The sequence below is a fragment of the Phascolarctos cinereus genome, unplaced genomic scaffold (genome assembly GCF_003287225.1).
Source record: "Phascolarctos cinereus isolate Bilbo 61053 unplaced genomic scaffold, phaCin_HiC Scaffold_2;HRSCAF=192, whole genome shotgun sequence".
Lineage (NCBI taxonomy): Eukaryota > Metazoa > Chordata > Mammalia > Diprotodontia > Phascolarctidae > Phascolarctos > Phascolarctos cinereus.
Window position 1 is genome coordinate 301,227,598 of NW_027555625.1, and position 27,868 is coordinate 301,255,465.

The following is a 27,868-nucleotide window of genomic DNA, read 5'->3' on the forward strand; positions in this document are numbered from 1 at the left end:
TAGTTAAAAATGTGTAGCAGGCAGAGCTGCAGGTTAGGGGGAAACATAGCGTTGGGCCTGCCTAGAAATACAGCTGGGGCAAGTCCACTTTCCCTAGAGGCTGCTCAGGGCAGAGAACAACAGGCCTGACTGACCACCATATCCACTGATATAAGGAAGCTAAGACAACCTAGCAGCCCAGCCTCAAGAATCTGTGCATTTATGAAAGAGGAGGGACCAGGGCAGCCAGGTGGCACAGTGGATAGAGCTCTGGCCTTGTGGTCAGGAGGACCTGAGTTCAAATTCGGCCTCAGATACTTGACACTTACTAGCTCTGTGACCCTGGGCAAGTCACTTAACCCCGACTGCCTCACCAAAAAGAAAAAAAGAAAGAAAGAGAGGGGAGGGACAAAAGAGTGAAAGATAGGGAATACAGTGAATATGGCTGAAACACCAAAAGAATCAAGAGGAAAGGCCTGAATGAAAACAAATGCAGAAGCCAACAAATTAACAGGAGGAAAAATGAGTAACACCTCAGAGAGAACAAAAACACATTTATCAAGTATAATGTGAAAGAAAATAAACTAGTGTTACCTGATGAAAGACAGAGTCTTATGAACTTCTGAGATATGGAATAACCACAAGAAATTCCAGAATGATTCAAAAGAGAAACAAAACTCTAAAAAGAAATTAGGAAAAAATGTAGGTCAAAAGTTAAAAGTTCTCAACATAGAATTTAAAAATACAAACCGCGGAGTAGGAAAAATTGAAAACATAAGGGAAAATCTGTCCAAGGAAATAGAAGCAGAGAGAGAGAAAGAATAACAGATTTGGAGAATACAAATACTGAAATAGAGGGAAAATTGTCAGAAGAGAAGAAAAAGGCAACAACCTTAGAAGAATACATGAATTTTATATAAGCCTAAACAACTGACCTTGAAGACAGGATATGCAAAGATGATTTAAGGATCACAGGTCTTCCTGAAGAAGATAACAAATCAAAAAACCTGTGTACTAGAATGCAGAAAACAATGCATGAAAAATGTCTGGAACTTCTAAATACAGACAACAAAACATTGACCAAGAGAATCCATAGATCACCATCAGGAGGGGGAAGAACAACAGCAGCCCTGTACTTCGAACTCCAAGATAAGTGGTAGTTAAATTTAACAGTTTCAGTAACAAGAAAGTTTGCAAGCATCCGGTAGTAAGACCTTCAAAGATGAAGGAAAGGCATTTCAAGTAATAGGATTATTCCACATTCATTTGAAATTGTTGGAGAGAATGGAATACTGTATTCCAAGAAAAGGAAATGAGCTCAAGCTAAAATCAGGGATTTGGACTAACTGATCACTAAGCTTCCTTCCATCCCTAAGGCTCTGTGTGCTGACATTCTATATTTTAAGATACCTTACAGGTCTAACATTCTGTATTGTAAGGTCTCTTCTAACTCTAACATTCTTCCTTATTTTTAACAACTCAGCAAAGACTATAGCTCTCAAACTGACTTGACCATCTGCCATAGCATTAGAAAACAGTCTCTTTTTGCTTGTGAAAAACAAACCATTGACTCTTTCATAGATCATGGAGCTCTTTCTTAGAATTATAGACTTTTAAATTTGGGAAATACTTTGTTGATAAAGTAGGTCAATCCTCTCGTTTAACAGAGGAGGAAACTGACCAAAAAAGAGCATAAGTGTCTTGCTTAAGGTCACATGGCAAGTCAGTGGTTAAGTCAGGATTAGACTCCTGCCCTCCTGACTTCCAGAGCTCTTGACACTATACTGTACTTCTTTGCCAAAGTCACCCTCCCCCGTCATCAATACATCTTAAAGTTTGAGGGAGAATATGGCTAGGTGGTGCAGTGGGTAGAGTGCCAGACCTGGAGTCAGGAAGACTCATCTTCTTGAGTGTCTGGCTTCAGACACTTAGTAGCTGTGTGACCCTGGGCAAGTCCCTTAACCCTGTTTGCCTTGGTTTCCTCATCTGTAAAATGAGCTGGAGAAGGAAATGGCAAACCACTCCATTGTCTTTGCCGAGAAAACCTCAAATGGGGTTCACAAAGTGTTGGACGGGACTGAACAACAACAACTACCTGTTCTGTCTTTGATCCAGCCAAAATGATGACTCATAATAAATGTGGCTAGATGGTGACTTGACATAAAACAACAGGGAGATTCCATTATATAGAATGTTAAGGTACAAGTGTCCTTGCCCCCCCAGTAGCATGTGCATTTCTCTAGCAACCCCACCTTGTGATATCAAAGTCCAGTTCAACAGGAAAAGGGCTTTGCTCCCATGTTTCCTGAAATTGCTAACAAGCTGAGTTGAATTTAGCGAATGTGTCAAGCTATTATTCACAATCTCCCTCAAAACAGGAGGAAAAACTAATTAGAGAGTGCCCTGTCAAGAATTTGAAATGAATTTGAATCCTGTTGAAGTTTTTCATTTAATCTGACCCAACCATGAATCCTACATACATTCTTTCTTGAAGAATTGATCATCAGAGAAGGAAGAGATTTCAGAGGCTTCTACCTGAACATACCCTCCTCACCCCTCCCCAGAATGTCCCTGTGGCAAGGGGTTGTGTCCCTGCCTCTGCTTGAAGACCTCAAATGACAAAGAACTCATTACTTTACAGCCCATTCTAATTTTGGATAGCTCTAATTACTAGGAAATTTTCTGTAGTATCAAGCCAAAAATCGGCTTCCTTGTAACTGATATCCCATCACTCCTAGTTTTGCTTTCTAAGGCTGAAACAGAATGAGTCTATTCTCTCTTCCATGACAGCCCTTCAGATGCTGGTAGATCACTTCCATGTTCCCTCTTAAATCTTCTCTTCTCCAGGCTAACTCATATGGCATGGTTCTGCATCCTTTTACCATCCTGATTGCCCTTCTGTGTGTTTTAGTTCAATAATGTCTGTTTTAAATGCGATACCCAAAACTAAACAGCTATTGTCTAACCAGGAGAGATCTCAAGAAAGCTTTAATCTTCCTTGTTCTGGACACTGTGTTTATGTTCATGCAACCTAAGAGCATATTCATTCATTCATTCAGCTATTATTTATAGAGCACCTGCTATGTACAGAGCTATGTGCTGGGTAATGGGAGAGATAAATTGAAAATTGATATGATCCCTGCCCTTATGTAGCTTATATACAAATAGATATAATGGAGAATAAATATTAAGAGTTCAATTCAAAATGTGAGACTAGATGAAGCAAAGATTGTTTCTGAATGGGGTGTACCAGAGAAGACTTCCTGGAAGGGGTAGCACTAGAATTGGATCTTGAAGAATGAATCAGATTTGAAACGTGGGGTCAGGGCTAATGGGTTGGCACAGTAGGAGCAAAGGCATAGAGGAGGATTGCACAGTGCATGGATAGGAAAAGCAAAAGTCAGGTTGGCCTAGAATACAGCTTAACAGCATGTCCTGGAAAAATCATCACCAGGCTTGAAATCTGAAGACCTGGGGTCTAATTCTGGCTCTTCACGTCCTAGCCATGTGACCTTGTGTGAGTCACTCCACCTTGTTGAGCCTTGTCTTGCTTATCTGTAAAATGGCCTGTAGTGAGGAAAATACTTTATAAACTGTATGTGCTATAGAAGTGGGAACTATTATTTCATGCTTATGTATTATATATGATTTCATATTTCGTCAAGGAACCTTGATTCTTACTCACGTGAGTGTTTCACCAACACAACTCTTGCAATCCTTAGTAGACAGTCCTTGTGAGTTCTTATGGCCAAAAATGTTCATTACCCAGCGGCCAGTCCTCTAGTGGTGAATTTCCCTGAACTTAGTTAAGCTGATTACTGGATGATAAACAGATAGTCTGTCACCAGGCCCCTACTGGAGGCCTTCCCTAATTGGTAAATGTTGCCATTGGCACAGCCTTTGTAAACTAGGGTGAGTGAAAACTTTAGTGGGAGTGGCTATTGTTATTGTTGTTGTTGTTAAAACATAGTTGTCTCTTAAGAGATTTTTAAGGACAGTGGAAGGAGATGTTCTAACTCAGGGGTGGGAGGCCACATGTGGCCCTGTAGGTCCTAAAGTGCAGCCCTTTGATTGAATCCAAACTTCACAAAACAAATCTTGTTAATAAAAGGATTTGTTCTGTAAAACTCGGACTCAGTCTAAAGGCCATGCCAAAGGACCTAGAAGGCCACATGTGACCTGGAGGCTGCAGGTTCCTACCCCTGTATCTAACTCCTGAAGATTATCTCCACTCTAACCTGTGCAAACTGTCCTGAGACCCATTAAATGCCCAGGAGTAGTAAAAATAGGAAATCACACTTATAAAACACTTTATTTTTACAAAGTACTTTATATATATTATCTCATTTGATTTTGTCTCCCCTTGCCAAACCTGAGTTACTTCTACCATCTTCTTCCTCCATACCTATTCATACGGCTGGCTGGATTCTCCTGGAGTCTCTTCTGTATCAACTGGCTTTATTACAAATTTATGCTGTCTGATTTCAACTGGACCCTCACTGCTTCCGAGCAATTCTCGTCTTGTCCCCTAGTTGATTCTCTACTGCCCTCTCCACAGCTGTTTCTTTCTGATCTTCAGACCTCTCACCACCTCCTCCCTCCTTCCTCTGAGCAGAGGTTCCTCCCACTTAACTTTTCCCAGAAAATCAACATCATGCATTATGAGTTCTCCATTTCCCCAAACCACACCTCAAAATTCCTATTCATCAGCTAGTGCTCTCCTGTATTAGCTTTGTAGCCCATTCTTTCCTCTCTTCAAGTACTTGCCCCTGAGAGGATCCTTCTCTCTCTTTCATCTTCATTTTCTCTTTCTCTCCTGGCACTTTCTCCTCTAGACAAACATACCCAGGTCGTCCCCATCCTTTAAATAAATAAATAAATCTCTTGGCTTTGCCGTTCCCTCAGACTATTGTCCTGTATCTCTTGCTGTCACAGCCAAACTCCCAGAAATCCCCATCACCTCCATTTCCTCTCCTCCTATTCACTTCTTTATCCATTGCAGTCTGTCATCCAACCCCACCCCAAGACAAAAGCTCTTTTCTGCAAGGTTACTTAACTACTAAATCCAATGGCTTTTTATCAGTCCTCATCTTTCTTGACTTCTCCGCAGTTCTTAGCACTGCTAGTTACCTCCTTCTTCTTGGACTTTATCTCCGTCCTCCCTAAACTTCTGTGATGGTAATCTCTCTTGGTTCTCCCCCCCTCTCGCCCCCACCTATTTGACCTCTCCTCATCTTCATTTGCTGAATCATCATTCTCCCAGCCACTGTTTGGCCATCTCCCAAAATTCTGTCCTGAGCCCTCTTATCTTCTTTCCATATATTTGTACCTTAGTTATCTTATCTGCCTCCATGGGTTCTGTTATTATCTCTATTCATATGATTCCTGTATCTGTATATTCAACCTTAATATCTTACCTTAACTCCTCTCATAGTACCAGCTAGCTGCCTCCTGGACTTTTCAACCTCTATAGCTATGTAGACATCAAACTACAAATGTCCAAAACAGAATTTTTCCCCAAAACCCATCCCTCCTCCAAACATCCCCATTTCTATAGATATGATCTCACCAGCTACCCAGGTTCACAGCCTTAGATTCATCCTCGATCCTCCCTATCTAATAAGTTACTGGTTTGTGGATTCTGCCTCTTCAATATCTTTCACATCTGTCTCCTCTCCAGCCACACTGACTCCACTCTCGTTTAGTCCCTTATCCTTCAACTGGATTATTATCATTTCTTAATTAGTCATTCTGCCTCCATTCTCTCCCCTCTCCAATTTACTTCTTAAGATACTGCCAGTTGATATTCCTAAAACATGGATCAAACCATGTCACCCTCTGACTCAGAAATCTTTTAGGATGAGATACAAAGTCCTTATTCCAACATTTAAAGCCTCTGTAGTTTGGCTCCCATCTACCTTTCCACATTTAATTAATATTACCCCTTTTCATATGTACTCTGCTCTGGTCAAACTGAACTGACCTACTACTTGTTCCTCATACATGACATTCCATCTGTTACTTTCATGCCTTTGAAACCACATCTCTCCTTGTCTGGATCTTCCTCCCCTCCACCTCAGAATCTTTGGCTTCCCTCAAAGCACAACTGTGGTGCCACCTCTTATATAAATAAGGCCTTTCCTGATTCCCCAGGTATTAATGCATTCCCTTCCTCCCTCCCTCCCCCCTGCCTGTCTCTCTCTCTCTTCCCCCCCCCTTTGTCCCTTCCTCTCTCTGTCTTTCTCAGCCTCTCTCCCTGTCTCTGTCTCTGTCTCTCTCCCTCTCCCTCCCTCCCTCCCCCTCTCTAACTTTCTCTGTGTTCCCCCATCCCCATGTTGAATCTACTTTGCATTTATATATGTATATATATGCATATACACATGTGTATACATATATACATACATACACACACACATACACACACACACACACACACACACACACACACACACACTATCTCCTAAGTAGAATCTAAATATCTTGAGGGTTTCATTTCTGTCCTTGTATCCCCAGAACCTCACATAGCACTTTACACTTAGGAGTCTGTTAATGTTTGTTGAGTTGAATTGAACAATCCTGTGAAAGGAGCACCATAGGTATTACTATCCTCATTTGTTTAATGGGGCTGAAGCTCAAAAAAGGTCACCTATGGACAACCAGCTAATACGGGTCAAAGGAAGAATTCCAATTCCAGTCTCTCCTGAGTTCCTTGCTTTCTCCACAACCTAATACTGTTTCTCACATAATAACAGCTAACATGAATAAAATGCTCTAAGATTCACAAAGCTCTTTCCATATCTCATTTGCTCAGTCCAGTTCTGTGAAGCACCATTACAATGTCATCATTCCCATTCTACAGATGAGAAGACACATGCTAGAGAACTGAATTGACTTGCCTGGGGCCATACAGCTGGGAAGAGTAGTATGAGCAGAGGAGATGCTGTGGCTCTTGGGCATCTACTAGTGGACTTATCTGTGTCTGTAGGAGACATTGGGTTAACAGACAGCTGCCTTGGTCTCAGACCTGGGGTGGGGAAGGAGGTACCTGCAAATTGTGAGGCTTTGGAGATCTAATGACTGGGGTGGATGAAGGGAGAACAGAAAACACCAAGTTATAAGCAGGAACATCATAAATCAGAATGAGACAAGATGCTGAGAGGAGCAGAGCAAGCCAGATGGCCCAGCAACAGGATGGACAGCAGGACTGGTGAACCAGGCGGGTCTACCAGTCTGTCTGGGCATGTGGTAAAACAGAAAATAGGTTGTCTCCTGATAATCTATGGCTAACCTCCTTCTGATGAGTGTTGGCCCCACCTTCCTTGACCAGTTAAGGGAGAAAGCCTCATTAAGACCCCACAAGAGGTTGTGTGGTATAGTGAAAAGACCCGCATTCCAGCCCTGCTTCCTACACACAATCCATGTAACACTGGATAAGTCCCGTGCCTCCTCAGCCCCACTTTCCTTACCTTAAGAGGAAAATGATTTATAAACTTTAAGCTCTGTAGGAATGTCTTAGTGTTCATTGTTACTGGGGTAATAGAAAGAATGTTAAATTGAGAATCAAAAGAACTGGATTTAAATCCAATCTCTTCCACCAAAGTCTTGGTCAAGCCACTCATTCTCTATGTGCCTGTTTACTTAAATGTGAAAAGATGAGGTCGGACTGGATCAGGTGTCAGACTTGCTGCTCCCCAACTTCCAAGTGGGCCACCACCAGATTAAACAAAATTGAAAAATGTTTGACAAAAAATTAAAATTCAACACAACATAGATGATGTTAATTTGTGGTTTTCTAAGTCAGCATGTGGCCCACAGGGTCCATTTCTATCTGAGTTTGACACCTCTGGCCTAGATGATCTTTAAGGCCCCTACCAACTCTAAAGTCATATGAGTTTATGATCCTTTTATTGTTGGGTCAAACCCTTTCCCTGCTCATTTAGGCTCTGTCACTCCTGCCTGACTCTGTACTCAGTCAGAAACATGGGCTGCCTCAAAGACAAAGAAAGGAGCAACCAAAGCCCAAGTTCTCTCTTGTGTGAGAAGAAATGAGGTAGAAGGATTTAGGCAAGGTCTTTTCTGCTCAAAGAAAGGGAAAAAAAAAACACGCCCAACTATTTCACGTGACTATAATGGCTAGGAAACAATAGCAGTGATTCAAGTATGATTAATAACAACAAAGTATGAACCCCAGATTACTCTTCTTTCCATTGTTTTTATGGAACCTGGCACTGTCTCTGTCTCTAGGTCTTGGGAGTTGTGGGAGGGGAATGCCTTAGTAAGTGTCTGACTTGAGTTCTGGTCAGTGTATAATTCATATATACTGTGGAGATATTTTATATATGCCGTATATGTGTTTGTGTTTAGAGGTAGGGCTCATAGGTAGCTGACGAGGCAGATGTATTTTTTATAATAATTAATATTTAATCACCATATCACAGATGAAAAAGACTCTCTGAAGAGGCATCTAAGAGAGAATTCCAAAGAGCCACCAGCAATCAGCAAAGCATTGCCTTTCCATATTCCTTCTCCATAGGGTTGGCTGTTTGTTGGTCTGTTGCTGTGCATGCACCTCTTTGGAGTAGCACCTCTAACCAGATATTCAGTTTCTTTGTAATCTACTACTCCTCTTTCTGATGTCCAATTGACCCTTAGTGCCCTTTGCTCTCGTGGAGTCATAGATTCTTAGACCTTGAGGGACCCTTGAAACATAGACCATTAGGGCTGAAAAGGAACCTTAGACTTAACATAAAATGCTAGAATATTGAATATTAGAGCTGAAAAGTACCTTACAGCATGGAATGTTAGCATATAAAATGTTAGAGCAGTAAGAGACCATAGAGATCATTTAACCCAACACTGTCACTTTACAGATGTCTTGTATAGTCATTTTTTAACACTTTAAGTAGTCTCATTAGAATTTATCGTATGTCTCAATTTACCTTTAACCATGTGTTTTTTGATGTTTCATTGCATTTTGCCCCCCTCCAAAAAAAAGAGGTTTAAAAAGCACATCAATTTTATGATGTGCTTCCATTATAGAGGGGAAGTGTGACTCAACATTCAGAATTTCTCTTCACTGAGAACTTGATATGTGTGGCTGCCACAGCTCCAGGGATTGGAGATGGGGTGCAGCTTTCCGGGAAGTTCAGCCCAGGCTGCAGTAGTGCTGGGGCACCCAGGATGTCACTGGGAAGCTGAGATGTGTATTCCTCAAATGTGATGACAAGCTGCCCCGGTCAGTCCCAGGACTGGCCTCCCCTCGAGTAGATGCTGTAGCATGGAAAAGGGGAGCTGGGATTGCTTCTTCTATTCTGCATTTCTCCCTCTCCATTTTTTCCCCTTTCCTCATATCAAAGATTAACTCTGATCAAGGCATCTTATAATTTCTTGTTGTCTTTTGTTTCCCTCTTTCCTTCAGCCTGGTAAAGCCCTTGCGACACTACACGGTCTTTCTCTCTGAAGACTCCTCTGATGATGATCAGCGGGAAGAGGACCCTTTCTCTGGCTATTCTGACAACTTCTTCTTCTGTACTCCCTTTGAATGGTCTCTCTCTCCCTCTTTCTTCCTCTGTGTCTTTCTCTGGGTTCGTTAGTGTTAAGCATTGAGCTCTGCTCAATGACCCTGCTTGTGGTCTCTGGTGCATGGTTTGGCCTTTGCTGTCTGTGCAAATCTAAAGCATGGGATGTTTGCACGGATTTTTTTTTTTTGCCTTGGCCCTCTCATGGATATAAAGAGCTAATGGTCTGCTGCCGGAGCATGCTCTGCCGTTTTCCAGGGATGGACCCCACCCCCCACCCCCACCTGCCTTCTCCCCATGATATCCATTTTTTTCAAGTTTCCCTCTCCCTCCCCAAACACCTTCTTCTATCCGTCCCCCCACCCCCATCATGATTCATCATTCACTGCTTCTGCCTTCCTAGCACCCTCCATCAAAGACTCCTCCTCCTCGGCTACCAGCTTCCAGCATGACACATGCCTGGGCCACTCCACTAGGCAGGCATCTCCTCTGTTACATTATTACAGCTTGTGGTGTATACTTTTATTTGTATCATTTATGTTCTGGCTTTGTTGGTTTAAACAGGAGTTTGGGGCTTTGTTCATAGGTGTCTTTTAATTTCAAGACTGATCTGCCTCTCTCTAGCTAATCTGTTGTATGGTACAAATAACATTTGCTGCACTCACCAGGAATTAACAGACCTTTGGCTAGCAGCATACTCAAATCAGAATGCCGTGCCAAACCTCAGGATGTATTTTAGTGCCCACATGCAGAAACCTGCCAATTTTGCCAATTGGCCAGCCCATCTCAATTAACTTAACTGAAAACCAAATTACTACAACAAACTTTTATCGAGTTCATATATAATTCATTAAAAATGAAGTCAGTAAGGAAATGACTTTGTGGCAAAAAAAAAAAAATTAAACCCCATTGATTTTTATTGATGTTGAATTCTATTTTTTGAATCAGAAGTGTGGACCTTAAAAATTATTTTTTCTTTAATAAGGGCTGCTTTCATCAGGATTTGGGCATATCCGTCCTTGGAAAGAAGCTTGCTCAGTTGTACAATAGCAGATTGCTGATTATGGGTCCTGATGTATAGATGGGAACAGCTTTGTGTTGGAATTAGAGGTCATTGTACATTAGAGCTGGGGTGAAATTTGGAACAGAGATGGTTAGAATATGGAACACAGAATGTTACAGCTGGAACAGATCTCACAACAGAGACTGTTATAGCCTAACTAGATCTTAACACAGAATACTAGACCTGGAAGCGATTTTGGGACAAAGAGTGTAAGAGCTGGAAAGGACTTTGAAACATAGAATGGTAGGACATAGACTATTATAGCAAGAAGGTACATTAGAGGTCTCAGGTAAGTCCCTTTCCCTCTCTGTTCTTCATCTATATGATGGAAGGGTTGGATATCTAAGGTTCCTTCCAGCTCTCAACTTTCATGGTTCTAGATAATCTAGTCCTAATCTTTCCCTTCCTCCAATTTTTTTATAGGTTAGGGAACCAAGGCCCAGAGAAGCAAAATAATTTGCCCAGAGTCACATGGGGAGCTCTTAGTAAGACCAGCCTCCTGATTCCCAGTCTCTTTCCACGACACCATCTTGCCTCATTAAAGGGCTATTCTTGCTTGGAGACTTTGCTGTGATGCATGGAAGTTTCATTGTAGCAGCAGATGGTCAGTAAAGAAAAGAAACCATATTAGCTTGGCCCCCCAAATAGTAAAAATTTATTCATTTGAATCCCAATCATTTGGAGTATTCAAGTATGGTATATATGGTTCTTAGTGAAGAAGGTTTAACCTCCAACTTATGAACAAACAATCTAGTCTGAAATCAGTTGATTTTTTTTTAATACTAAAGGCTCAAAGAATAAAGGATTTCTTTGATATACCTTTCAATCCAGGATAAATTAGTAGTTGAATATTTTTTATCAAGGCACTTTCAAGTTTAATGCATTATTATGTATTACTGACCAATTCTAAATTTCATATTCTAAAAATTAACAGAACTCATATTGTTTCTTAGATCCCATTTTCTCTTAGATCATAAACATACTATACTTGAAAGAAGTGAGACCTCTATTTCTTAATTTGTTCTATAATTAAAACCTTTCACTAAGTTTCACTAAGCCTGGGATAGTGAATAGAATGCCTTAAAGGTCTGGGAATCAGGATTACCTGGGTTCAAATTAACTGTCTGTGATTTTGGGCAAGTGACTTAAGCTCTCTGTGCCTCATACAACTGGATGAGACTTGCTTATGTACTAATCCACAGATCATCTGTTTTGGTAACATTTAGCTCACAGATTGGTAGATCCATATGTAACCTTAAAACCTAGGTTAGAATAAAGAACATAGAATGTTAGAACAGAAAAGGACCTTAAAGATCAATTTGTTCCCATCCTCATAATTAAAGTTCAGAGGGGGAAATTTTTCTAAGTAAATTAACTTCTACTGTCACTAGTAACAAGTTTTGAGTTTAAATGTCAAGATGGGGAGTGTGTATGACCCATTAAGATCACACACAATTGTCCCAGAAACCTGGGGAAGATGTGAGGAACGTCATGGCCAGGAGATGGTGCTGTTTCTAAGGTTCTGTGATAGTGCCTTTTCCTTCACTTTAGCTACAAGTAACTACACTGAGGTCTTGGAACATTTGCAAGGCTGCGTACAATCTTGAGTAAGGGGTTTAGAGACTGAACTCTTAGGAGGTGACTCTGCCCAAGCTCTGTACTTTGGGACTACTGAGAGGACAGTCTGCTTGGTAGCTTTGGAGAGCAGGAGAGAATCACGGAATCTTGAGAGTAGGAAGGGTCCTCAGCAGCCATCTCGTTCGTTCAGCCCTAAACAAAAGGGGTCTCCACCACAACCCGCCCAACAAGTCATTACCTGGCCTCTACTTGAAGACTCCAGGGAGGAAGACCCTACCACTTGTCAAGGCAGCCATTGCACCTTTGAATAGCTCTGTTAGGAGAAGGAAACGGCAAACCCCTCCAGTATCTTTGCCAAGAAAAGCCCATGGACAGCATGGTCCAAGGGGTCACAAAGAGTCAAGCACGACTGAATGACTCAGCAGCAACAATCATTAGGAAGTTTCTTCTGGTATCAAGCTTCAGTTTGCCTCTTTGCAACTTCTACCCATTGCCCCAGTGTGGACAAATGGAACAGATCTAGCCTCTTTACCATTTTACGTGATGATCCTGCAAATGCTTGAAAACAGCTGCCATGTTTCCGTCTCTGAGTCTTCTCTTTTCCAAACTAAATATGCCCAGTTCCTTCAACCAATCCTCATATGACATAGACTCAAGGCTCTCCGCCATCCTAGCTGTCCTCCTCTGGACACTCTTTAGCTTCTCAATGTCCTTCTCAAACCATGGTCCCCAGAATCATACAGTACTCTAAATGTAGTCTGCCAAAGGCAGAGTACAATGGAACTGTCACCTCCCTGATTCTAAAAGCTGCATCCTTCTTTATGTTACTCAAGATCTCGTTAGCAGTTTTAGTTGCCACATCACACTACTGATTCATAGTGAACTTGCTGCCCGCTAAAACTCTCGGCCTTTTTCAGAACAACCACTATCTATCTGTGCCTGCCACATCTGGCTACTTGTGACGGTGGTTTTTGTTTTTTGGGTTTTTTTGCCCAAGTGCTAGGCTTTTCAAGATCCTATTGGATTTTGATTCTGTCATCCGATGTGTTAGCTATACGTCCTCACTTTATGTCATCAGCAGATTTGATGAATATAACATGTATGCCTTTATCCAAGTCAAAGATAAAAAAACAGCACAGAGTCAAGCATAGATTCCTGTACATTTCCACTGGAAACTTCCTGCCACATCGACATTGAATGCTTAACAACTTACTCTTTGTCTCCAACTGGTTCAGAATCCAACTGATTGTATTATTGTCTAATCCATTATTTCTCTCTCTTCTCCACAAGAAGAGAGTCCTTTGTTAAAAAGCATTGCTAGAACCAAGGTGAACTCTACCCACAGTATTCTGCTCATGTACTAGTAGAATAATCCTGTCCAGAAAGCAAATATCCCAACCTGTGCTTGATTGAGCCAGGTCGGCTCTTCCCTTTTCTTTCTAGACATTCATCAACAATCTCTTTTATGTTCTGATATCCCCAGGAATTGAAGTCAAGCTCACTGGCCTGTAATTTGAAGACTGTTCTCTTTCCTCTTGTGAAAATTGGGACTTTTGCCCTTCTCCAGTCTCGTGGCATCTCTCCTGTTTTCCCTGACCTCTCCCATATCACAGATTCACAGTGGTGAGTCTGCAGTCACACCTGCCAGTTCTTTCAGGACCTCAAGGGGGTGTTCATCTGGGCAAAACAAATGGCATTCATTGAGGGCAGCCAAGAGACTCTCTTATAATCTCCTTACTTGTCTTGAGTATCAACTCCCTGTCGGTTATTCTTGTTCTGTCATTTCTATCACAAGGGTCCATTTCCATTTCAGGGGAAACGTGCAAAATAACCACAAGCAGCTCCACCTGTTCTCTGTTGTCAGTCACCCTTGTGCCATCCATCCCATCCCAAGGTCCTGTCCCTTTTTTGATCCTCCTTTTTCTCCTAATAGAGCTTTAAAACAAAACAGAAAACACTTTTCTGTTGTCCTTTGCTCTTCTCATCCTGAGCATTGGCATTCTTCACAGCATTGTTACAAGACCAGGCCACACTCATGTCATTTTCTGTTACCAGGGCTTGGCTTCATCTTCTGCATATTCCTTTTTTACAGTCTAAGTTGGGTGGTGAGTTCTCAGTGAATCCATATTGATATCATCAGGCAAACCCCATTTTTTCATCCTCATTGGAATTGTCTCCCTTTATATCCTCAGAATCTCATTCTTAAGCATCTCCTATCCCCCTACAGCTGACTTCCCCTGAAGTACTTTATTTGATGGGATCCCACCTATGTTTCCCCTGAACTCTTTGAAATCTGTTTTACCAAAATCTAAGAGGCATATCAGACTATCCCCATATTTCCTTTCATCTATAACAAACACTAGGAGTGGTCACTCCCCCTTCCCCAAGATTCTCATCATTTTCACCCCAATAACTATTTGCTCCCTTATTGATGAGAATCATATCTGGAAGAGAATTTCCCTTTATTGACTCTTCCACCTTTTGAAGGATGAAGTTGTCACTAAAGCAGACAAGAAGTTAGAAGTGCTTAGAAATTTCACAAGAGCAAATGAGCAACCCCAGAGTTAGGGAACCTCTTCGGTCCCATGTAGATAGGCTTTTACAGAACCCTAGAATGTGTGTGCTGGGAGGGACCTTAGAACATAAAACATTGGAATACAGAATGTTAATATTAGAAAAGCACCTCAGAGCAAATGAATGTTAGAACATCGAATGGTAAAGTTAGAACATAGAATGTGAGAGCTAGAAATGACCTTGATGTCAAACTGTTCCAACTCTTTCATTTTACAGATTTGGGAACTAAGTCCAAGAAAGGGGAGTGACTTCCCAAAGGTCTTACAGGCATTCCTCTGATGGAATATGATGTGGAAAAGGGGTATGAGTCAGGGAAGGAGACTGTGCCCGTACACATACGCACATATAGTAAAAAGAATATTGCCCTGATAGAAACATGCTTCTGCAGAGCCCTCAGCCCCTCTGCCTTCCCCGATCTGTTTGTTGTTCCCTTTCCTTTCACCCTCCCCCCACCTCCCAGTCAAGGCTCAGCTGCACAGCTCCCTGCCTGTGTGACCCTTGCCCTCAGCCTCCCTCAGCCCTGGGTCTTCATGTAACCATTAATGAGCTAGGACTGCTTGTTAGCCACCAAATGCCATTGGAGGGGGGGCAGCATGAGGGTGTGCAGTACAAGCCACCAGCATTAGCTGTGTGGCCCCCCTCCCAGCCTGCATCTGTTTATTGTTCTTCTGCTTGTGAAAGATGAACTCAGACACATTTGGCTCATGAATGTGTATGATTTGCTGCGTTTGAGGGGGGGGAAGGTAGGCTTCTGCAACGATACCTTTCCCTTCTCTCTCCCTTCACAAATATTTCCCCCCTTAATCTAAAACCTTGTTTAAATGCCACAGTGAGACCAGCTGCCAATCAGATGCCAATCACCTCCGAAAGGCATGTCAGGTCTTATTGTTAATTGGATACACATTATACTGTTTCCCCTCCCAGGCGCATGCAAATCCCCTTGTGTTCTTCCTGTGTTTTGGTAAGGTGCCTGGGAAAATTGTGTGTGAGGACACTATGCTGGCAACTCATCCTGATTGGATCCTAGCTCCAATAATCATTAACTTCTTAACATCTTGCCTGGACTTTGGGTCTTGGGCCCAGATAGCTTTCCTGTGTGACTTTATGGCATAACATCTCCTGTGGGGCACTCCCTCTAACTCATACTCACAGATTGGTTCCCCAGAGGATAGCTGCTATGGGAGTAACCTTGTCAGGTTCTACTTCTAACACTCATAAGCCCTCAACAGTGTATCTTCCATTAACAATCAGCCAGTAGATTCAATTAACTCTTAACAAAGACATTTACTAAGCTAGCGTAGTAAGAATAGTAGGTACAAAACATTCCTCCCATAAACCTAGGGTACACTCTCACACAACTAACTACACACAGAGTGGGCTCAAACCTAGAGTATGTTGGTAGTGAGATAGGATACACACATGTGGCCCAGGCCTTTTACAACTTCTGATACTGCAGGGCCTGGAAGACCTCTGTTTGTGGAGTCCTTACATACTTTTCCCTAGGTACAGCTCCTCTACTAGCTGAATTGCCTTGTTTCATTCCCAGCATCTACTCCTCTTCATAACCCAATTCTCTTCTCTGTTGCCAGGAGTCACACAGACCCTGGATGAGTGTTTCCTACTGTTAAAATAGCTACCCTTCAGAGCTATATGACTGATGGGGGAGGAAAGAGAAATTCTCTCTTCTTTTATAGGCATCTCCCAGTGCTTGTAATCTCTTCCACCCCCAAACTATTGAGATTTTTCCAAAGCTTAGCTCTTTAAAGGCCACAGAGCCATCACTAATTTGTTTATTCAGCCAATCACATTTTTCCCTTATTGACCCAATTGAACAGGTGTTTTCACCTCATAAATGATCATGGTGTAAACAGCATCTCTACAGTTAAACACCTCATTAATACCTTGTAATTACATTCTTAGTCTTCTGTGACTACACCTAGGTGGGGAGGAAACTCCTTCCCTTATGCTCTCCCCACAGTTAAATATTTGCTGTCACCAGCAAATCAACCAGGATGCTTTTTTTGGCAAAGTCCACATGGAATAGTTCACAAACAATTCCCAAAATTAACTTTGTTCCACAAGGATACAGGTCTCCCATAGCTGGTGGACCTGGCTATTACACTCATTTCCAAAATTGCGGTTATACAATTTTAGCAAGCAGACATCATTTTTTAAAATTCTCAAAGGTTAGCATTCATTTTGGTGTTTACAAAGGCCTTCATCAACCCAGAGACAATAAAGAAAAGAACAGGGAAAGGAAAATCAAGCTTCCCATTTCAGAGGGAAAGCCTAGTCCCTACAGAGCCTCAGAACACATAGAGTTATCCCCATAGGAACTAGGAACCAGAGGCTACTGGAAGTCACCCCCTTACCCTTTAAGTAAGAAAGCAGACCACTTTGGTTTTGTTGCTGGGGTAACAACATAAACCTCCTGGCACAAGTGGGGCCAGAGCACTAACCCTTTCCCTCTCCCAGGGAGGGGCCCCTCTTCTTGAAACCCATAGGCATAGCCTGGAAAGAGGGATTCATCTATATCTGTGAAACACCAGAGAGCACCCAAAATTTCTCCACAGATTCCTTAAATCCAAGTGGAGGTTGTCTCTCACTAGGACAAACAAGCTAACTTAAAAAGGAAAACCTGTTCCAAAAGTCCCCAATGGATTTGGGGGCTCCCCAAAAGAGATAACATATTTAGGGTTGATTACTCAAGATTTCTAGGTCATCAGATAAACCCTATCCTATGACCTCTAGTACATAAGGATCTCAGTGAGTTGTCTGGACTCACATTATGATAAGGCAAGTGCTCTAGGTCTGCTCAAATGTTTAAAAAAAAAAGAAAAGTTACATATATGAGCTCCCATGGTGTGCTCCCAGGAAACTATTAGACACCAATATCTTAGGGATGCAAAATCCTGTCTGCTTATATTCATTTCCATATTCAAAATGGTCAGTGTCATACAAAAGATATCAATATATAAAGCATTCAAAGCATAAATTGGGTCAAATGAACTGGTCAGACTTGAAAAGGAAACACATCAGAAAATAGACTATCCAATTATAGTCCAAAATAGAAAAAAACAAAATTCGAATTTTCTTCCAATGGATCTTGGCTAGGGCATCATCCAAGGAGAACCCCAGAAAAGGAATCTCTCTGTCAGTATTTGTGCAGATGCACCCAGATATGTCCTACACAAAGCCCACAGGCTTCACCATGCTGCCAAGGGGCTTGAGCAGCAGAGACCCAGCCTGGCCCAGAGTCAGATCAAAAAAGGACACACGAAAGACCAAGAACCCCTGCTATTAGTGCAACATCTTCATTTAATAGATGAGGAACCTGAGACCCAGAGAGGGATAAAGTTACCTAGCAAGAAACTAGTAAAGTTAAGCTCCATTTTGTAAAACAAGGGCTCAGGAAAAAGAAGTACTTTCCCCAGCTTCACACAGCAATTGATGGATGGGTGAGGACTAGAACCTAAATTTCTTGACTCCTCGTCCAGTGCTTTTTCCATTATCCCATGCTTCCTCTAATTTGCTTAGGGTTAAAAAATGTAATCTTCCCTGAAAGGATACCCTAACTCCAAGTGTATCTGGTTGGAATTCAGACTTTGTCTCTTCGTAGGCCTCTGCCATACCGAGTCCTGAGAGAGTCAGACAGTGCAGATGGAGAAGAGACGGGGAGCCCTGAAAAGCGAGCAAAGGAAGCCCTGGGTCCTCCTGCACCACCACCCCCTGACAGAATTGCAGATATCAACCTCCTGGAGGACATCTTCAGTAGTTTGGAGGTAGAGCAGCTGCCTCAGCCCCTGAGCCAAGCAAAGAGCTTAGAAGACCTCAGGCCACCTAAGGATCAGGGCGACCAGCCTTGCACGTTTGATTACCAGGTATGGCCAAAGTTGGGGGTGAGGCATAATGACTGTTGGCTACCCCCTCTCCGCTAATGACCACCCAAAAAGAAATTAACACTGCATGGAAGTATCTTCCTTCTGCAGGCAACACTAGGCATTGGAATTAGGAAATCTAGAACATTAAAGCTAGAAGGCCCTTAGAACATTAAAAGTTCCAAGAATATAGCACTATAGAACAAGAACTTAGACTGTTTAAGTTCAAAGGGGGATCTTAGAACATAGAATTATAGAGCTATAAGGGATCTTAGAATATAGAATGCCATGCCTGGACAGGGCCTGGAAGGTAGGATGGTACAACATAATATTTAGAATGTCAGAGCTCAGAGGGACCTTAGAACATAGATTTTTTAGAATATAGAACTTTGGATGTTAAATCTAGAAAGCACCTTTGAGATGATCTCATTTAATTTTATTTTACAAGACAAAGAAGCTTACGATATATTGGCATTTTCTCTCTATTTATGTTGTGAAACCCAAAATAGATCCTAAACCTCTGTCTTATGTTCTGTGAATAGAGAATGGACCTGTGCTCAAGCGAAAGAAGCAGAATAATGCCTGGGTTGAAGCTCACCCATCCTTACAACAAACTGTGGAGCATGGGCCAGGATGACATGGCCATTCCTACCAAACATTCTCAGTCTTCCCCGGAAAGGCCCCTGGCATCTCTAGGGAGCACCCCCTCTCTGCCTCGGAGACCCCGAAGCCGGGATAGCATCTTGACTCATGGAGAGAAAGAGGAAACCCCCACTCCTACACAGGGTAACATCACCATCCCCAGACCTCAGGGAAGGAAGACACCAGAGCTGGGCATTGTACCCCCACCACCTACAGCCCGGCCTGCAAAGCTTCAACCCTTTATCACCACTGAGCCTGGGAAGACCCCAGGCCTTGGGCCCTCTGACACCACCTCTGAACTGATACCAGAGGCATTTGGGAATTCAGCCCTCTCTAGGGATCTGGAAAGTCAGCCACCTCTCAGTTATCTGCCACCCCTACCAAGGCTTCTCCCCACGCCTAGTAGTGCCACTGATATTCTCAAGCCAGTCCGTGTGGTCACAGACCCTGCAGGCTGTGAGAGTGATTACCTGTTGACTCTCCTAGACCCTCTAAAGACCAGCTGGCCAGACAGGGCTCCCTCTGGCTCTGTAGTTTCCAATACAAGTGGCTTTCCCTGTGGTATGGGCGACTTCACCCCTTCATCCACCCCATTTGTGCCCAAGCTGGGCTTCCCTTCAGCTTCAGCCACCACCCCGTTCCTCCAGCCATCACTCAACCCCTTTGCCCAACATGTGCCAACACCTCTGCCAGTGTCTATGACCCAGTGTGTTGGGGGGCCCTTTTCTCCCTCTCCAGCTTCCTTGGGCCAGGCTTTCACTCCCAACTTTATGGCATCCAGCCCCGGCTTTTATACCCCGCAGAGACCTCAGCCCAGCCTCTCGGCTCTCTCGATGCCTAATCTGTTTGGCCAGGTTCCCCCAGGGCCACATGTCAGCTCCTGCCCACCACCAGGCCATGGCACTACCCAAGGTGGCCCAAGCCAACCCAGCCACTTGGGTGGCCCTTCTAAAATCCGAACGTTGCCCCTAGTGCGATCCAGCTCAAGGCCAGCCGAGGCCAAGCAGGGGTTGATCCTGAGACCTGGAGACCCTGCAGTGGTTCCCCCTAGGCCTTTCAATAGCCTAGAGCCAATATTACAGTCTTCAGGCCCCAAAGAAACGAGGGATCCATTTGAGGATTTGTTACAGAAGACCAAGCAGGAGATTGCGCCCACTCAAGGAAAAGTGGAGCAGCTTCGAAAGCGTTGGGAAACTTTTGAGTAAGATCCAAAGAAGAATTTGAGGCTGGTAGACAGGGGTGTGTATTTTTGGAAGGTGTTTGGGGTTTGTCTACATCCAACAGTTTTGAAGCATGAAGAATTAACTGGCTATTGTAAAGAAATAATTCCCTCCACTCTCTCCTCTCCCTGTCTCCTCTTCCCTAGCTATGACTTCCAAGCAGTTTCTACTGATGGAAATGAATTTTGACTCAATGAAACCCAACTTTGTCCAGTTCTTCCTAAGGTTTTTGCCACTGCCATCAGAAATGAGACTTGGCTTCATTTTGGCTTTATCCTTCCCATGGGTTTCTGCACTGATCCCCTTAGTAATTAGTTTCTCCTTTCTGATACCACTCCCACCAGCAGGAGAGCCAATTTTTTTTCTCTTAGCCCATTATCTGGTCAGGTCCCCCCGTGCCCAACAGTTGTGGACCGGTAAGGATGTCGGTATTACCCATGGCCTTACTCAAGACAATTAAAACCTAGTGAGTGTCAGAAAAGGCTCTCCCTGCTCTCCCCACCCCAACTCCTTGTCTCAAGATTTAAGTTCTGTTGTTCTTGGACAATCTTCATCTCAGACACTCTTCAAAGCCTGCCTAGAAGTAGAGACCCAGTCATCCAACCACATTCACTTTCTTAGGAAGTGTTGGATTATTTTTTTGCTTGTTCTTTGTCATTCAACATGCTAGGGATCATCGATCCTTGAAATTCCTATTTCAGGAAAACAGCACAGAGCCAGCTCTGGACACCAGCAACTTTGATTTTTAGAAGATTTTAAGAAAAGACATCAGAAGGAGTCATTAAGAGGAGCCCTTATATTATACCCTTGCTCTTATAGCTCTATGTTAATATGATATGTAAGTGTCCTAACTGGCCATATCTGAACTGGATATCAAAGTAGCTTATTTTATTATCAAAGACAGGACCCAGACATTTCTGACCTATCTATCCTGGGAGGTGGCCCTGTTCAGCCTAAGAGGAAAAAGACTGGAGTCAAAAACCACACTGAGTTTTGTCCCATGAAAACATCCAGCTACATAAGATAGCCTTTGGGTTAATGCTGCTGACTTTCCCTTACGTGGGATGGCATTAGGACCCACCGAGGTCTTCCTTTCACACCTACCCCTGCTTTCAGGGAGAGAGGCTTGGGGGAAAAAGAGATCTTGGAGGGGAGTGGGGAGAAAACCGTTGTGCCCGCATTAGATGTTCTTTGGCTACTTCTTGATGAGAGAAGGGGAAAGTCATCCGTCCCTCCCCTCCCCTCCCCTCTAGCTAGAATCAGATGAAGTCAAGGGTTAGCTCTTTGAAGAGCCTCAAATCTGTGCCTCTTCTCTCCAGGAGCAGAGCCAGTGCTTATTTCTCCCATACCTGAGTTAAGTTGAAAATGATCATTTTGGTGTTTTTAATCTGTAATTTTCCCTTCTTTATTTTATCCAATTCGTTATGTCTTGGATGGGGGCAAGCCTTGATGGTTGAACTGAAACTTATTCAGGCTGTCTAGGTTTAAAAAACAACAACAACAACCTTTGAGGACAAAGGAAATTGTTCACATTTCGACCTGGTCTTTCATTTCCTGATTTTGGATGAGCTGGCTCGTCCATGAAGCCTGCTGCTGTAGCAATCATGTGCCCTGGATTCTGAGCCTCACCCAAGTAATCCTATTCATAATCATGAAGTTGTCCACAGCTCAGGGAGAGCCATGTGGGCCTCACTGACGTTCTTGACTTCTGGGAATGTTTGCTCCTTTGGCAAATCAGATGGTCACTTTTGGATTCAGGGACTAGAAGTAGTCTCTCAGAGCTTTGTCCTCAACCATAAAGCATGTGTGATTCAGAAGGGGAAGTTGCCTCATCAACTGGAGTTAGATGAAGAACTTGAATCTTTGAATTTGTTCCTTAAGCCAGGCCAGACTGGACTGCTCAGCCCAACACTGGAATGAATAGAAGGTCAATCACAATGACCCCCAAAGCAATGCATGCTTAGATTTCCATGGTTTCATTCTCCCCTTAGTGGCATGTGCCAAGGATCAATGCCATGCCCAGGGATATATCAGTCATGCCCAGGCACGCACAACACCCCTCCCCATCCTGGAAAGGCATCTTTCCACTCTCCTCTTTTATGTCTAGCACTGGGAGCCCTTCAGACTGAGGCTGGGTCAGAAGGGCATACATGAACAGCACACTGAAGAAGCTGAGACCATTGTAAGGACAGATGGCTCCTGTTTCATCTTGTGAACCACAGCTGCGGAAATTGGGTGGAAGTAGTAGTCAATGTATTGTCCACATACGAGCACTGTATGTACCTTTCTTCACTTACTGGATTGAATTTGCAAACCTGGGAATTAATTTTCTGTGACAGCTCAATAAAATCCTCTCGGACAGAACATCTTTTGTTTACCTGGTCTCAAAGTACTTTCTTTGATATTCATGGTTCCAGGCCTGGGAGGGCTGAAAAAAAGGGAGGCAGCTTGGTACTATGGGAAAATCACTGAGCTGAAGGGTAATGAAGGTGGCTTCAAGTGTCACCTTTGCCATGACTCTGTAAACTCAGACAAGCCACTTCTTTCTGGTGTCATTTTCTCCTTAGTTAAAATGAGGAGGTGGGAGAACACCATGTCTTCAAGCCCTTCCAGCTCTAACCTTTTATGTGCTAACACTGTATTCCATGATCCCTTTTAGCTACAGGAGATAGAGCTGGCAAAGTTATAGCAGTTACAAAGCCTGTGGAATTTCATTGATAGTTTTTTGTGTTCTGAAGTTCCTTCTAGCCCTGACATCCTGTATTCCAGGGTCCCTTATAACTCAAACCCTCCATGGTGCTGATGCAGATGCGTTATGCCAGCTGATTAGTTTAAACCCCAAGTTCTGTATTTTTTAAAGGAGCCCAGCTTGTCAAAGTGGGTTCACACCTTCATCCGTGCCTGAGTTATGAGAGTGAAGGAAATACATGCTAATCAATTAACTAACCCATGCTTCTGTATTGAAACAATTGATCCAGTTTCTTCTGTGCGTGCTTAGGAGCCAAGCAGTGACTGGAGAAGTTGGATCAAAACTAAAAACTTTCATTACAAACCAAGAGAATAGCCATGATTGTTTGTTACTGCCCTGATGATGGTTACAGAATATACTACAAAAGATCCAAGAGCTGGGAGACAATGCTGAGGTCATGTCTAGTTCTCTACCTGGAGAATGGATAAACCTCTACAACATTACTGACAAGTGGGTCATCTCTCCATCACTTGAACACTCGCAGTACGTGGACCTCACTACCTCAAGAAGCAATCCATTGCTTGGTGGACAGCTCTCATTGTTAAGACATCCTTCCTATAAGGAAGGTTCCTAGTTCTGCGCCTGGGGCCAAATAGAACAAGACTAATCCCTCGTCTTCATAGCAGTCCTTCAGCTATAGAAAGATACCAATTGTGCCACCGCCTCACCTCCCAAATTTCTCCTCTTCGGGGCCTTCAGCCTATCCTTGAATGAGCAAGGGGCTCAGGAAGTTGCTTCTGGAGATCTTCAGAATATGTGTTGCTCTCTCACCAGGAAAGAGATGATACAGGAACTTTGTTTGGATTCTAGCTGGGATGTAAATAGTGATTTGATATCAGGTCAGATCAGTAAGTATTTATCGAATGCTGGCTGTATGCTCAGTCCAGTGTGAGGTGCTGGGCAGGATACCAAAGAAGTATGCAAACAGAATCCCAGACCTCCAAGCCTTCCCAACTTTGAAAGTTGCTGTGGTTCTGAAAGCTACTAAGAGTCTTAAGATAAGAATTCAAATCCCAACTCTAACACTAATCACGTGACCATGAGCAAGTCACTTCATCTCTGAGGCTCAGGCCTCAGTTTTCTCACCTGTAAAATGGAGATAATAATATTTGTATTACTAGCTTCACAGGGATATTGTATAAAGGCAATGATAACAATAGCTATCTGTGGAAGGCCTCTGTACAGAGCCGAATGATTATGAACTATGATGCTTACAGTTGAAGAAACTAATAGATGGCAAGTGACTTACTCAAGGTTATGCAGCAGATAGGTGACACAAATCTAGTTGTCCTTACTCCCCAAGAATGGTTCTTCTGATGGCACCAGTTCAGGATGTTGGTTTATTGAATCTAGATTATTCCACTGACCTGACCCATAGCCATAAAATTTCTAATTAAAAAGGAGCTCGGAGACCATCTGGTCCAACCCTCTCATATTATAGATGAGGAAGAGGTCCATTTCCAGTCGTCCTGATCTGTGTCTTGCCATCAGACCCATATGACCCTGGAGGAGAAAGTAAGGCTTGGTGCCCTTGCACAGCCCTCCCTCACTTAAATCCAATTCACTGGCAAATCATGGCATCTTCTTCCTGATGTCATGATCCTCTTTGAGAACTAAGGACAAACAACAACAATAATAGATGAGGAAACTGAAGCCCAAAGAAGTGACTTATCTAAGAGCACACAGTGTAAGCCCAGTCTTTGGACACATCTAGTTAATCCCCTCTGCTACTCCCAGCAGAATCTGGCTAGGCTTAGTCTGAGACTCCTAGATGTTGGAGGACTGGAAGAGAAGATGTACTGCTCTCACTTCTACCCCACGCCACCTCCCTGGAAGATTAGCCAGTATCTTAAGGAACAGCCTCAGAGAATCAACTTCTTTAATGTTAATCCCCTTGAGACTTGGGGGCTGGGGTGGAAAATTAGCTCAATGGGAAGTCTGGAAATATACGTTAACAAATCTCACCCATTAGCCTTTCAGGGGACAGATGAAAGTCCCTGAAGGCTACTGCACAAACAATATTCTCTGGTATCTGGATATTTTGAACAGATGTCTGGATCAAAGGCACACGCAGAAACCAAAACAAAATAAGGAAGAAGCAGTAAAAAAAATTCAACCACCTGCCCAGCAGCAGTTCAGGTGCTGGGGCCTCAACTCCAAAGTTGGGAAGAAAGAAGACAAATGTAATGCTTGGTATTGTCCCCCATTTTTATAGATAAGACAAAGGAGGCCCAGAGAAGTTGTGATTAGCCCCAAATCACACAGCACATAGGCTTGGATAATCTCTTGTCATGGACCCAATCCTAGTCCCAAATTGAGAATTTAAACTAACTGCTGGGAGGCACCAGATCAAATAAACAGATCAGTCTCTAGAACTAAGTTCTTGCTTACATTGAACTTTCCTATAAAATTCACCCTTTAATCTTATGGTCAGGAATTTCAGAGAGCAGAAAAGAAGGGTAAACTCTGATAAACTCATTGGTGCCAAAGTAGAAGGAGGGACTAGCCCTGTCTCCCTCCAGGGGTTACAGTTGGCAGTGTTCCAAAGAACTGCGAAAAGTCAGTGCTTATGGTAGAATGGGAGCTCATATTTCCATAATGCCTCAGAGTCTATGAAACACTTCACCTGACAACCCTGGGAGGCAGGGAATGCAAGTATTATTTCCATTTTACAGATGAGGAAATTGAGGCTCAAACAAAGAAAGAAATTTCTGCAAGGATGCCCAGTTACTAAGCTCTGAGCTGGAATTCAATTCCAGGTTTCCTGACTCCAGGATTCTTTTCACTGTATTACCTTTCCCAGTGAAAGGATCACCAGTAGTAAAACTTCATAGCTACTGGGGCCTTTGAGGTGCAGGAAAATGGGGACCATGGAGTTAGCTAAGTAGTCAATGATTACTCCTACCAATGTAGATGATGTGAAGATGAAGGGAGAGATCTGGGCAGGGCCCGAGTAATGGCGGATTCATGATATTTAAGGATTTTCATCCACTTTTGACTACAAGGGATCTTAAAATCATAATAGCTAGCATTTACATAATACTTCAAAGTATGCAAAACAAGTCACAAATATTATCTCATTTTAACCTCAACCACCCTGGGAGATAGATGCCCTCCCTTTTAAAGATGAGGAAAGGGGCAGCTAGGTGGCGCAGTGGATAGAGCACCAGCCCTGGAGTCAGGAGAACCTGAGTTCAAATCCAGCCTTAGACACATAGCACTTACTAGCTGTGTAACTCTGGGCAAGTCACTTAACCACAATTACCTCACCAAAAAAAAAAAAAAAAGATGAGGAAACTGAGGTAAAGAGAGGTTAAGTAGCTTACCCAGAGTAAGATACCTAGAAATTGTCTGAGTCATAATTTGATCTCCAGTCTTCCTGACTCATAATCCTGCACTCTATCCACTTCACTACCTAGCTATCTCTAGAATATAGACTTCATTCTACAAGGGACTTCAGAGCCTAAGATGTTGGCCAGTATAAGGCTCCAACCTCTACATTTTACCAACAAGGCCCAGAGAAAAGTGACTTGTCCAAAGTCGCTCGCCTAGTAAGTAGTGGAAAAAATGGAGCTAGGACCCAAGCCTTCCGATGCCCTGTTGAGGACCCTTCCCTACATAGTCCGAGGAGGATCTTTGAGGGTGAACAGCCTCAGACACAGAGTCCACTCAGGCTAGTCCTGAGGGAGGAGTGACCCAGCCTTCCCAAGGAAAAGCGTGTAAAGTCTAAGTGGTTATCTCATGCTGTATCTACACATGTGCAGATTCCGTTATGTGGCTACTCATCAGATTCTAGCCCTGCCTGTAGTTTGTCCTTCATGGTTAGGCTTCCTTCCTCCTAAGCCTTTGAAATCTTGTTTCAAGAAGAATTGGGCCCAGGTGAAAGGAAAGCCCCAGGAGGTTGAGATGTGGCCTCTAGATCAGGGTTTTTTTCACTGTGTTTATGCAGTTTTCCTTCCTGGGCTGAACACTGAATGTCAGAATAACATGGAGTGACAGTGAGAAGGGCCCTCCAGGAATAGGAATACCTTTATTTCCTGAGTGCAGGACCTGGCCTATGACATCCATTTTACAGTGGAAGAAAGAAGTGAAGTCACCTGCCCAGAGTCCCACAAATTGGTAAGTGTCAAATCCAGAACTTCAGTCCAGGTTTCCTGAATATAAAAATCAATTCTTCCCACTCTACCATTGCTTCAAATACTGGGAAATATGTCACCCATAGAAGGGACCTCAGAGGTTATATTGTTCACTTTAACTTAACACCTAGTCTAACCCCCCAACATTTTACCAATGAGTCCCAGAGAAAAGTGACTTATCCAAAGTCTCCTATCTAATAAATAGTAGAAAAAGTGGGACAAGGACCCAAGCCTCCTGATGTCCTTTTGAGGACTCTTTCCCCAGTGTCAAGCTGGTGGGTGCTGTAGGATACCATGTTGTCCACCTCCTCCCTCCCTCCCCCTCGTTTTGTGAACAGGCAGAAATTTGAACTGAGCCATAACTGGGAATTATGTCCCCTGGGGCAAATATAATTGAGAGGTACACAGGAAAGAGACTACAGTCCATCGGGGTCAGTTGCAGCCGTCTTCTCCACAGCTACTGAAATAAACTTCCTAAAGCAGAAGTCTGACCGTGTCATTTCCCTCTGCTTAGGAATCTTCAAAGACTTT

General features: G+C 43.1%; 1 protein-coding gene across 6 annotated transcripts in view; it reads left to right on the top strand.

Moving 5' to 3' along the window:
• DENND1A (DENN domain containing 1A) overlaps positions 1-22,816 on the top strand; it is a 691,139-nt gene extending 668,323 nt beyond the window's left edge. For 3 of the 6 annotated variants that reach the window (XM_020967516.2, XM_020967513.2, XM_020967515.2), the window contains 3 exons: positions 9,398-9,523; positions 18,332-18,593; positions 19,133-22,816. In XM_020967516.2, coding sequence (XP_020823175.1) covers positions 9,398-9,523; positions 18,332-18,593; positions 19,133-20,437 — 1,693 coding nt within the window. In that variant the 3' untranslated portion in view covers positions 20,438-22,816. Of the gene's footprint in view, positions 1-9,397; positions 9,524-18,331; positions 18,594-19,132 lie in introns of those variants that run through there. The other 3 variants (XM_020967517.2, XM_020967518.2, XM_078150134.1) reach the window with 2 other exon arrangements.
• Positions 22,817-27,868: the final 5,052 nt, after the last annotated feature.